The sequence below is a fragment of the Bombus affinis genome, chromosome 9 (genome assembly GCF_024516045.1).
Source record: "Bombus affinis isolate iyBomAffi1 chromosome 9, iyBomAffi1.2, whole genome shotgun sequence".
In the NCBI taxonomy this organism is placed as follows: Eukaryota; Metazoa; Arthropoda; class Insecta; order Hymenoptera; family Apidae; genus Bombus; species Bombus affinis.
The window spans coordinates 9,862,888-9,875,645 of NC_066352.1; the positions used below are offsets into that span (position 1 = coordinate 9,862,888).

Consider the following 12,758-nt stretch of genomic DNA (forward strand, 5'->3'; position numbering starts at 1 on the left):
GTTCAATCTAATCGGTTTAATAAATGATCAAAGCTATTCGTGAAACGATAGCAATCAAAGCATTTATCATATCTTATATAACGATATTTTCTTCGTGAGAAGCAAAGAACAAAGTCGATTGAACAACTTCGCAAACTTTAATTACAACTACCAACTACTCTAATATCAGTCTATTACATACCGAACCCGATATAGCTACAGGCCTATCGATGAAATCGATTTGGAATGGAAGGTTTGAAGCAGGAAATGATTAATTGACTCAACTGTTTAGCGACGAACGAAGTTCTCTTCACGCACCTTATACCTAACGTTGTTTCGATTTTGACGATCTTTAATCAAATATCGTTTACGATTCCCTCCTCCTAACAAACGAGAAAGTAAAAATATATTCGTAGTTACGAGTATGAAATTGCAGAAAGTTATCTTCCACTCCTACCAAGTGCATTCAAGAAATATTACAAGAGTCTTCTGCGAAATTAAAAACAAAAGGGACCTTTCTTGCCGCTGCCATAACTTCTCAGACGCTGTAGGACGCTATTATTCGAAGAAGAGGATCGTTTTGCCAGGTGGTCGGTGTCCATTAAGTCGCCAAGACCGTGGACGACCGGTTGTTTTCACGACGAGGGTTACACGCGGCGTAAGAAGAAACGCCATCGTGAGATAGGATTTACGCGATCGTTAATAGGATCTCGTCTTAAGAGGGGCTTCGTTTAAACTTTAAAACCCCGCTTCATCTTTGTTCCTCCGTCGGTCGTTGCGCGTTCGATAGCCAGCGTAAACTGTGTCGATGGACGATACCGATCGTACCCCCGAGAGAAAGAGAGAGATCGGGTTCCCTGCGCGTCGAGGGTTAATCGAGGGCTAATCGTTTCGAAACCAGAACACGCGACACCATGTACACACCGACACCCCTAGCGATCGTAACAACCTGGAGAGTTGTGGCGGGTTGTATGTTCCTTGCATTCCCATGGAAACGCATTTCGATTACAGAACAGCCCGTTGAAATTCGATTTCCATGTGTCTCATTCGTTGCTACCCGATCTCAACGAGGCTGCAAGACGTGGGAATTCACAGGATCGAGTTCTAATAAAAATACCGAACCTACACGCGTCTAGGGAACATGGCTTCGTTGAATGGAACTGAAATTATTAAGGAGGATGAGAACGTTGTTGTTAATCTTGCTGCGTTTTTTTGGATTCATCTTAGGGTGAGTTTTGATCAACGGTGATGCTACGAAACATCTCAAGTTCGAACGAAATATGCATAAATTCCGATTGGTACGCACGATCTCTCGTTTCGATTTTATGTTAAACGTATTCTTGAAACGAAACGTTGAAACAAAACGTAAGGATTTCGCGGCAGAGTCAAACGTTAATTTCAGGCTTCGGCTGGTACTCTCTTTAAATTACTCGCTGTGAATGTATTAATAAGAATATCAATCTTAGTTAGCATGCCTAAGATGAAATTCTAATTAGAAGGAAATTAGAGGTGGATAAGAATGTAAAGGCAAACACTTATAGAATAGAGAGATCGGGACAATTTGTGGCAAGTAGGGTAGGATTGAAAAGGGGAATTCGGCCATGGCTTGGTGGATTAATTTCGTTATGGGGGCAGCTGACGTCACAGGATGGAGGGGAGCCTCTCTCGACCTCTACAGCCTCTATGGCACGTTGTCGTTGCTTGTTCGTACGCGAAATCAGGTCGATCGTCGCTATTGAGCGGGCACCGCTTCCGGTCGAGCATCGTCTCTGTCGTAACGACGACGAGGCGCGAGGTTTGTTAACGCGTTGTCATCCAACGCATAGAAATAAACGACACACAATGCTAAAAAATAAAATTACCATTTGCGTATGCTTTTGATCGTCGCCTTCGAAACCATATTATTCCCTATAATTTGATTTATATTCTTCCTACGCGAAATTATAAATTTTATCAAATTGCTAATTATCTCATTAGCTTTCACTGAGTTCTAAGAATTATCGCTGTCATAAATTACATACGTCTAGACTTAATTACGAAAGTTGCTCAGTTAGGGGCTCGATGAAGAGAGCGAGAATATTTTACTCCGCCAAACGGCAGTTCGTTGTTCTTGTATGAAATATACGCCGAAACATGCTGCTTCTAATCATCCGGTCTGCGGCAACGTTTTTTTTTTTCGTCAGTTTGTTTCCTTTGTCGCACTAGCGTCGCGTTGTCGTCATTAACGATGCCTAACGAGCTTGACGAAGGCCTTGGAAGAATATTCAGGAAAACAGAGTCGAGTGGAAAATTCAAGCAGCAGAAAGCGACGTCGAAGAAATTCGAAAGACAAGAGATAAGATGTAAAGTGAAAGAGGAACAGGGGATGGGAGTATAATAGAAATACTGAAATTTGGCAAAGAGAAGCAACCGGCTGGCTTATAGTACAGACCGCGTATATGTTAATTAAAGGAAATAGGGAAAATTTTAATGCAACGTCTGTAAATAGATGGAAAGTCCATAACAACCTTCTAAGAAGCGATACAAAGCTTTAAGAAGAGTGCTCTTTCTACTGGAAGGATAACAAAAAAATGATAAAATTCAAAAACTGGCAAAGGAATACACAGCTCAAAGAAGATGAATAAAGGAGAACGTGAAGAAGGGTCGAAGTAATTCGGTCGAAGATTCAGAAAGACGGGACGGGAAATGGAGAAGGAAAGATGCCGGAAAAGCGATGCGAGTCTAAAGAGAACGTGCAGGACGATCGAACTTTCGCTGGAAATATTGACTTTGGTCGAGCGTTTCGCACGTTCTCGGAGGAAACTCTTTCCAGACACCGATTTCTCTTTTTCAACGTGTAATCGGTCTTGCCGTTTCGTCCGACCCTCTGTTGACGACAACCTAGTCTCGTAGCCTTCCTTTCGAGCAAACAGACCGAATCCCTCTTCGATATCATCGAGCATCGTGATAAGTACTCCAAAAGAGAATCAGACAGCACTCGAGATTCGCTAGACGAAATGTTTCGCGGATAAAGTATTTTACGTGTCTGCTTCGTTGAGTAGAACGTGATTTTTAGGTAATTAAAAATTGCCAGGAAAATGAAAAATATTTATATACGTTGTTCCCTGTTTCCAGATTTTGTTGTATTTCAATTTCATCATATTTTAATATTTGCAGAGAACTCAAGTATTTATATAAAGAGGAATATTGAAAACACTTTCCTGGAAAGAGTGACAAAGTGCTCCCTTGTGTCGAGCTTCTATCGATCCGCTTATCAGTTTCATGCTCGAAGTAGTTTCGCGTAGCTCGAATATGCAATTATCCAAGTATATACGTTCAAACGCCAAGTGGCTTGAAACTATTGACTTTTATATCATTCCATATAAAACGTAAGAAAATAACAGGCGAAACAAAGAAACTCTGCTTTTTAATTTCAACTCTCCCAACTGGAAATTGCCCTGTAGTACACACAAGTACCTGTATGTAATGTGACTTTTTATTAACGCAATTAGCCGAGCTCAGCGTACGATCTCGTTTAAAAAAATTCATTTATTTTCTGTTACAGAAACAAAGTATGATGGTTCGACAACTGGAAGAGGAGCTGAGAATGCGGATGCGAGGGCCAAGCGTCGAGATGCAGCAGCAAATGGAAGTTTTGTACAACGAGAACGAGCATCTGACGCGAGAGATCGCCATACTTCGCGACACGATCAAGGTAAGTGGTTTATCCACTTTAAAAAAAAAAAAAAAAAAAAAAAAAAAACAAGAACGAGAATTTTTCAACCTCGAACTTTACATTTTCCGACGCACCAAAGGGGAATGTTATCAATCCTTCTCGCTCCAGTTCTTACGCTTATCGCGACACGAGTGACATAATAAAAAAAACGAAATATCAGGTCGATTTTATTAGGTCGTAACATACAAAATGTCCGTCTGCTTGCACTCAAAGGAATATGATTTTACTTCTCATTAAAGTAAATTTATTAATGAAAGCATAGTTTCATAGCAATCGATACATTTTCCTCGTTAAGCTGCAGAGTCTCTAATACTATTTTCCGACAATATTTTTATTTTAGATTTTAGAAAGTAAAAATGTTGCAGCATTACTCCGTTATTCGTTTTCAACGTCGTTATCGCTAAAAGAAAATTTAAGTAACTAACGACGAATCGCTCTACCACTTTAAAGAGTATCGACGAACTTTTCAAACTACGCCGCGTTCCTTAGTTAAGATTTTGCATCTTTTTTCTGCCATCTTTGCTTTCCTTCGCTCGATTAAAAATATTCTGTCGTTACTTCCTTACAGTCTCTATGATATAACTTCACCTAGAAGCTATAAAAACATGGAGGATTTGAAATATTTCAACGTATTTCGTAAACATGCCAGAAAAGACATTTCAGCTAAGGAAAGCAGTATTTCAAGATCCTCGAAACACTCAAACTACATACCTTTTTTAGTACTATATACGTAAAGAATTTGAAGCGTTGACACAGACATTTCATCGTTACAACCAATATTTTTAAATGTTCACACAATAGGAAACGAAACCCTAACCCTAACCCTGAACTCTTCCTTCATAATGCGGAAGATTGGACGCGACCTGTTCGTCTTATCCGCAGAAAATAATGAATTTTGAGGAAAGAATGGAGGATCGTTGGATTTCGTTCGGATTGGAATTCGCCGGAAGAATGGTGTTCACTGGCGGACGATCATTATAATGAGGAATAATAGGAATAGAAGGCGCGAAACGGGAGCAAAGGTAGAAGTCGGGTCGCGAATTTCAAAACCTCCAGCCATCTTTTTCGTCGTACGACCTCGTTCTCTCATTTCCGGTCCTCGATGAATGGTACATACCTTGCAAAACCGAGTATTATCTATATCTTGTGCTTTGAAATATTTTGCTACGTTAGACAATCTCTTCCTCGTTTCTGATAAAGATATCTATCAATATAACGTTACTGCTAATATCGAAATATTAAGCATAATTCGATGTATGAATAATATTAGGTTATCTCTTTCACAATATTAGGTTATCTCTTTCTTTCGTTTTATAAGAAAGTAATAGATGCACAACATTTTTCGTTTTATACTATTTTATCGAATTACTTATGTTCCATTTTGTTCTATCGGAACAATTGGAATATATCGTTAAGATAGCCAAAAGGTGAATTCATTATTTAAATTCGCTATCTTGAATTCATTGCCTCGCTATTTCTCTCTCCAGCGTTCTCTAAATTGATGAAATTGCGGTGTAAATTTTCTAGAAGTAATAGAATTGGACGATACTACACGATAAAGCCAATGGTTGTACCTGATGTCGATCTAAAATTCCGATCGAATCGAATTTACATTGCTTTTTTGTTTAGTCTCCTTCGAGATCTGTGAAATTTCTTTTGTAAATTCCCCCGGAATCTATAGAGTTATCGTTAATCTCGACACAATCTAATTTCGCCGGGGCGCAACACGACATTCGTGTTCCACCGGAGTTTATTGATCCAGCACAGCGGTTCGGAGAAACCGTTGGATCGCTTTCGGCGCCACTGGGTGGCAGAATTAACGCAGTTATTGCGGGAAGCTGATAGCTGCCGTTGCCAAGATTTCCGGAAGCATCGCGAACCGTTGGCGGACAATCGGTCGTTTACCTCGAACAACATCTAAACCTCTTGTCTATTTCGGTTGTCCGCGTGACGCCTGGGCGCCAGTCAAACCGCACCCGTTACAGATTATGCGAACGAATCGGCATCTAAATCGCTTGTATCCTGTCAAAACGGCGAGTAAATCGAGTCCCACGATTATCTCGTACACGATCGTTCGCTTTCGTTCTAGCAGCATACGTAATATCAATTCGTCGCATTGAAACCAGCTCGTTCATTCAGTTCGAATAGGTTGCATTGCAGAGGAAGTTGTCGGTATCGAGCCGGATATCAAATCGTTCCTTCTCACGCGAAGAACACCCAGTGAGATCCATCTGGAATACTAAAATCTAGAGCTCGCTTTGGAGCTTGCTCATCGATTCTACCGATGGTCCCAAAAGTTATACACAGTCGCACTAGCGAAAGGAAGTTGAAGAACCGCCAGTGAATCGATCGAAGCCGATCGAAAATTCTGCCGAACGAGTTAAACGCCGTATGCCCGGCCAAACGATCGCGTAGACAGGTCAAACGTGCAACGCACTGGAAGCAACTGGTCGCCTTTGGCCACTTGCCAAATTATGCAGCCGCTTTCTGGCTACGTTCTCTCAGTCTTTATTATCGAATACGCCGATCGTGGTAAGGTCCATCGACACTACCCTCTGACTTCCGGTATTATTTTTCGCATGACAAGCCGCCATCACGTCGACCCTCACGATCGATCTGGGGAAGATATCGCCTTCCTCCGTCTCTTAGCTTTCCTCTCCGCCCCCTCCCCTTCCCGACTCCTCGGTTTTCCTTTTTTCTCGGCAAAATTGACGAAAAAGGAGGGTTATGTCGATACCAGCTTTAGTACTATGATACTCTTTTGAGGAGAAAAGATAGATCCTCTCCTAGAGTCGAAAGAAACAGGAGAGAGGAAATTAAGCGTTTTGAGATAAATCCGAATCGGATCTTGATACGAATTAAATGTATTCTCGAATGTGCACAGAATTGAAGAAAAGTCTACGCTTGTTCGAAAATTCTCCGCAGATTCTCTGGTGTATTTCGAGCATAAGCCAGAGGCCGAATGTCTTCGTTTATTGAACTTAGACCGTTTAACATTGAACCGGGTGCATTTATTTTCAGCTAAGCTTCGAGAAAGCTTGCACAGCTGAAAGACCATTTCTGCGGTAACTGGTTTCTGCTTTTGAGGAATACGAATAAAGAAATAATCACGCGGTCTAAAACTTTGATTGTTTGTCGTAGGAACTGGGTTATTAACCTCGATAAAATCGTCGGAGATATTGTTTAGCCGTTTCTTTCAGGACGTTTTGTTATTTACCCTCGTGAGAGGTATTTGTGGAAAGGAAAAAATACCTTGAAACGTAAATCGAACTTTCTGGTCAAAAAATTACAATTGGATTTCGTATAATTGAATTTTGCTGATTTTCTCCATTTATATCTGCCATTTTTATCCCTCAAATAATAGAAGTTTATATTTGGAAAGGTAAATCCAGTTGGTAGGAGTTTAATTAATCAGACACTGGCGGAAGTTTCGCTCCCACGGCGTTCTACCGTACAATTCGCTTAAAGCATATTCGCAGAAATCTGAATAAATTAGAAAAATAGAAGAAAAATCAGAGTGCAGGAAATTCGTATAGAAGCATCAAACGATATCGACGATAAGGTTCGGCCGACAACGTTCTCCGGCGACGACGTCGGCAAGAAAAGGAAGAGAGACGGCCAGCGGGTGTCTAATTCCAGGCTAATTACGTTTCTGCCGTCAAAGGGGCGGTCTAAATTCGTTATACGGGCGTCAAGCGCCACTATCTACCAACGACGTAACACAAATCGAGCATTTTACGGTAAAACACCCAGTTCCCTTCGTCTCTCTATGCTTCACCTCGACGCTCAACAGAGAACAATTGTCTTTGCGTCTTTCTGTCACTTTATTGTCTCAACGGCGTTGTTATTTAAAGATCCGCAGGCTTTCGTTTGCAAGTTTCAATTTAAGAAATTGAAGTCATCGACGCGACGCCGTGTTCGTGCGTTCCTCATAAAATAAAAGTAGAAACTCGACCGTCTTGTTAGCGACCTCGTTAAACTGTGGAATGAAGATTACCTGTGATAAATTTCTCATGGATCTGGTATTATTGCATAAGCGCCAGGACGAGGAAGGTCAGCAGAAGCTGTAAAACGAATTCTTGCGAACGAGCTTGGATTTTTTCAATTACCCCGGCGAAATGTCAGTTAAAGCTAGCGGAACTTGCGTTCTCAGAGGTCGCGCAAAATGCGATTTCACCGTTTTCTTTTTTCGATTACAGGAACTGGAATTGAGAATAGAGACACAGAAGCAAACCCTGCAAGCTCGTGATGAAAGCATCAAGAAGCTGCTCGAGATGCTCCAAAACAAGGGGATGGGTGAGGCATTCCATTCAAATTCGACTTTCCTACACAAACGCCATCATTTTTACTAATTAACGTCTCGTTCGTGCAACAGTGGCATTCCAGGCGGTTTCTGCAAAGACAGAAATGAAGTGAGATAAGAAATATTAATGTAACGCTTGTAACTCTTTAACCTCTTGTCTTGTAGTATTAAGGCACGAATTCTGGCTCTAAGAGTTTAGGTCCTCGCTTAATAAAGATAAGTTTACTTTGACAAGGAGATTTACATTAAACTGTGATTCTAATTTCAACTTTTTAGACGGAAGATCGTTAGGTACATCTAAACTGCATATAATATCTTAATATTCTTCGTTCGACGCTGTGTTATAACAATGAATAGTTAGCGCTAGCTTAAATGGCTACTGAAGAAACGGTAAGGCAAGAGGTTAACGAATTTTTGTAGAATCGATATCGTAGAACCGTAAAGAGTATTTTACCGAGTATTACCATAAATATGTAAAAATTGTTCGATCAATTCACTTCAATTCTGTGAGCATTCGCTATCCTTCACTAAAGTATTTCATCTTTTAGTAAAAGTATGTGTGTGTGACCATTCTGCAGATATTTATCCTCGTGCATCGTATAATAACATTCTAGCGACGAAGACCTTCGTTTGAATTAGCAGCATCACGTGACTCTTTAGCGAATTACGAAAAGATTCTTAAGAAGATGAAAAACAATATTTATCGTTACTAACGCTTCAACGAAAACACTGTCGAAAGAGTTGACGATTAATAAAATTTCACGAAGCCTTGAGCCGCGTGCAACCCTCGCGTCGGTGAGTTCTGCGCGAAATTAAAGCGCGCTTGCGCTCGCTGCGCTACCCGATTCCTGGGGAAAAAAATAATCCGCGAAATTACGCGCCGTGTAACAACTTCCCCGTATAATAATCATAAAGAGGGTGCACGTAGAACAGGACAAAGCGGTAAAGGGGTTCAACTTCAGCCGAAATTTCCGGACGAATTTTCTTCGTGTCCAATTCCGCGCGGTTATGTGGTCCTGTAATATTCACTCGCTCGTGGCAGCTAATAATCGCGAAACGAACGAAAGTTGGCCGTAACCGCGGTAATTGTAGCGTAAATATTTGCAACTGGATCGTGAAACTATTTTGTGCGAGAACGTAAGCGTGCTTATTTGCGAAACGTCGTGCTGAATGCACGAAAATATCGTCATCGCAGTTTCGCTGTGACCGAGATCCAAGGCTGGTTGACGATAACAGCCCGTTATATCGTCGACTGGTATCGTGAGAAACGTTTCAGAACGTTCGGTTTCATTCTGACGATGTTTACGGCTTAGATATCATTCGATCATTGACCGAAAACTTCAACTAATGAGACATGGAAAAAAATAGCACCGATTCTTCGTGGTGGTATGTAACAACGAAACACGGGTATTGTTCGAATGGTATTGTAGAAAGAAAGGCTGCGATCACCGAAGAAGTGTTTAAAAAAAAAAGCCAATTTCACCTTGTAAAATTCACGAGAAACGAAGCTTTCAAAGATCACATTCCTCCCCTCCCCTACATGAAAAATCACGAAGAGAACCGTACCAAGAGACCTTTAAAAATTGATGTTAAATCGTGTAAAACGCAGACAGAGACCGTACGAAAATCTGGACACCGAGCAGACATACCAAGAGCTTCTCGTTGCTTTCTGCTGTTCCAGGGAAAGAGGAGGAAAGGATCATGTTCCAGCAGATGCAGTCAATGGCCCAGAAGCAGGTCCTTAAGCTATTTCTACCCATGTCGGCATATTCATTATACATATATATATATAATTATTATTCTCTCTCTACATATATATGTATCACTACCACTCTGATCGACGATATGTTACTATCACGCTCATCCAACGTATATGTACATATCATGTATCGTTCGTCTATCGTGAGACCATTGTACACACGCATCTCGCGGTGCAGAGATGCGGGTGCACACGCATATTACGAAACGGGATCGACATTGTTCTATATTCTCTCTTTCACATATCTTATTCTTCTACTTTTCTTTTTCTTTTTGTTTGATTTTCTCTTTCTTAAAATCGCTGCCCACTGTTGTGACGTAGTTTGCTTGCAAGGTAGAGAGTTATTATTGCGCTGCCAGTGGCTTCACAGTTCTCTTGCCCCGTGTCATTTCATGCTTCAGTCCCCCTCGCCGCCGCCGCCACCCTTGTTCCACCCATTTGCGTATGATACTTCACGCCGCGCCGTTATGCCATCACGCGCCACCCCGCCAGAAAGGGAAAACGAACGATTTCCCAGGGAAAAACGAGTTGTCGTCAAAAGCAAACGTTTCCCCTTGCTGTATACAGTAGGAGGCTGAGCACACGGATGTCCCGTCTAGACACGAGCATTTTTGCGACCGACGTGACAGAATTCCTTTTCATGGACGAGTAATCTGTGTAATCGTTAGTTACAATGGTTATAACATGTTACAACGACACGGTCGCGAAAATGCGACGAGTGGTCGAGCCTCGCGTATCACCGGCTCGATTACGCACCAACCTAGCACGAAAATGATCTTTTTACCCTCATGTATTCGCAAGAGAAAGCCGGACGAAACGTGTATCAGGTACGGTATATCGAATTGAAGCAAGCTGACACGGGCTGCGATCAGAGTGCACACGTATCATCGGATCGCCGTGAGATACTTCGCGTTTCTTCATTCCACCTAGGAATTATACAATTTTATTTATCGTCTTGAACTTCGGCGCTTCCCGCTGCTTCTCGTCGCCTCAACAAAAGAAAAGAAGGACAATCGATCGAGATTTTTTACGGCCCATGACGCTTACGGTTTCGAATACAATCACGTTCAAACACGAACAGCACACGTTCCAGAGGTATACATACACACGAACATGGCCCAATGTATTAGGCACGCGTATCGTCGTGTTCACCAGCACGCAAAAAAGAGCACACGTGTACCTTCACTTTCACGCTTGCACAGCACCAACGTGCTCGCGGACGCTCGTGTCCCGTGTACGCGTCCTTGTTCCGATCTGTAGTACGAAACGTCCAAAAGCTCCGATTAATCGAATAGAAAAATCGCGAAAACATTAATTTCGATTAAACAATAACGAACAGCCTGTATGCTCCAGATATTAAAATAACATTAAAATAACATTACTATACTCTTTATTATATACTTGTTGCTATAGTCGTAAAGTAAATTTACTTATATTATATTTCTCTCTAGCTAAAGCAACTTTATGTATCGCGTCCTATATTTCTCACATTTAAAAAAAAGCTCCATTCTTCCAACGAAGCCCTCGTTTTTAACAATATACGAAGGGATGAAAGGGGTAAAACGTTGCGTTAAAAATAGAGTGAAACCTTATTTGTTGTTTCAAATTTCCTTTTAAGGGGAGAAAGATAAAGGTACAGATCGTCGATTCTCAGCGTCTTGGAAACGAGCTTTTGGACGGTTTCCTAGCAGTGGTCAGAGCAACGCTTATTCTAGCAGCATTCTATATACTGTCGCTATTTCGTTACCACCGTAACAAATGTTTGTATCGTTACTGTCGTTACTATTCCACGAGCACCGCCGCCTTCATGTTCTTTCGCATATCTCACGTTATTTCGTCTATTAGAACCGTCGTAGTCGTTCCCAAAACGTCGTTCGCGTGTAGTTAGCACTACATACCCAGTCTGTAGCCTAATCTCGGATGCGAAGTCGCCGCGGAGATCTGAACAAGCTTCACCGAATAACTCCTCCTGTCAGGCAGGAGAACGTAATAAGAAAATCTTTTTATCGCGAATGACTTGGTTTCCTAGGATTTTTCAATACGTTAGAGAGAAAGGAGTTCCACTGAAGGTATTTGTCGAACATAAAAAAAGAGTTCAAGTTAATAAAGCGTGTTATATTTGAAGCAAAAGTGAGTAGAACAGGTGAATAACGGTCAAGCAAGGGATGCAGTAAAATATCCCATTAGTATTCATCCTTAGCGGAACAGTAGAATAGTTCCTCGAGAGTCAGACATGCTTAACTCGCAACACAGGAGGACGCGTTAAGCGTAACAAATTCAAGCACAGAAAGTAGTTCAAGCACGCGTACCTGCACACAATAACGAGAAGCTGGAAACGGAGCTTGGAAAACGCAACGCGATTTCCATAACGGAGAGAATATTCAAAATACGTTTCTCTCGCAGAACGAGAGGAAATAATAATTGGAAATTCACGGCGACGTCGCATCCGTTCGAACATTCTCCGATAATCCTGCATCTCCGTGTATGTGCCTGCGTTTTAGATCTAGGATTTAGGTGAAGTCTACGTGGCTTGAGTGGTAATTTACAGATATTTAGCGAGAGGGGAATTCACGCGAAAATAAGCAGAGAACTCATTTAAGCATTCTCAAAGAATCATTTATGATACCGGTCGGACAGAGCATCGATAAATCAAAAGAAATACATTTTAACCCGACGTGTTATCATCACATCTTTCTCTTATTCTTTCTTTCTCTCTTTTTTCTTGCACCGGAAGGATGCACCCTCCGTGGTGCAGCCTTCCATCATCGTGTTCGATCATCTAGGTCGGGCACCGAGAGTGAGATGTCGAAACGAACAATGCACCAGCACCAAGACCTATCTCGTCACCGACATTTTTCTTGTGCCGTACGATTTAGTAGCACCTTCTTACGAGTCCGATTTGTTCACCCACGATCTAAGATCCCATCGATCCCGTTCATGACTGACATACTTCATCCCAGAAGAAACGAATGGAAGAAAGGATGCTTATGCATCTTCGGATG

At 41.6% G+C, this 12,758-nt stretch overlaps 1 protein-coding gene across 8 annotated transcripts in view; it reads left to right on the forward strand.

The window, feature by feature from the left end:
* Nucleotides 1–12,758, forward strand: part of LOC126920601 (trichohyalin) — a 68,628-nt gene that overhangs the window by 16,153 nt on the left and 39,717 nt on the right. For 4 of the 8 annotated variants that reach the window (XM_050731216.1, XM_050731218.1, XM_050731220.1 and 1 more), the window contains exons 2-4: nt 3,524–3,673; nt 7,894–7,990; nt 9,607–9,734. In XM_050731216.1, coding sequence (XP_050587173.1) covers nt 3,524–3,673; nt 7,894–7,990; nt 9,607–9,734 — 375 coding nt within the window. The remainder of the gene's footprint in view (nt 1–3,523; nt 3,674–7,893; nt 7,991–9,606; nt 9,735–12,758) is intronic. The other 4 variants (XM_050731217.1, XM_050731222.1, XM_050731223.1 and 1 more) reach the window with 2 other exon arrangements.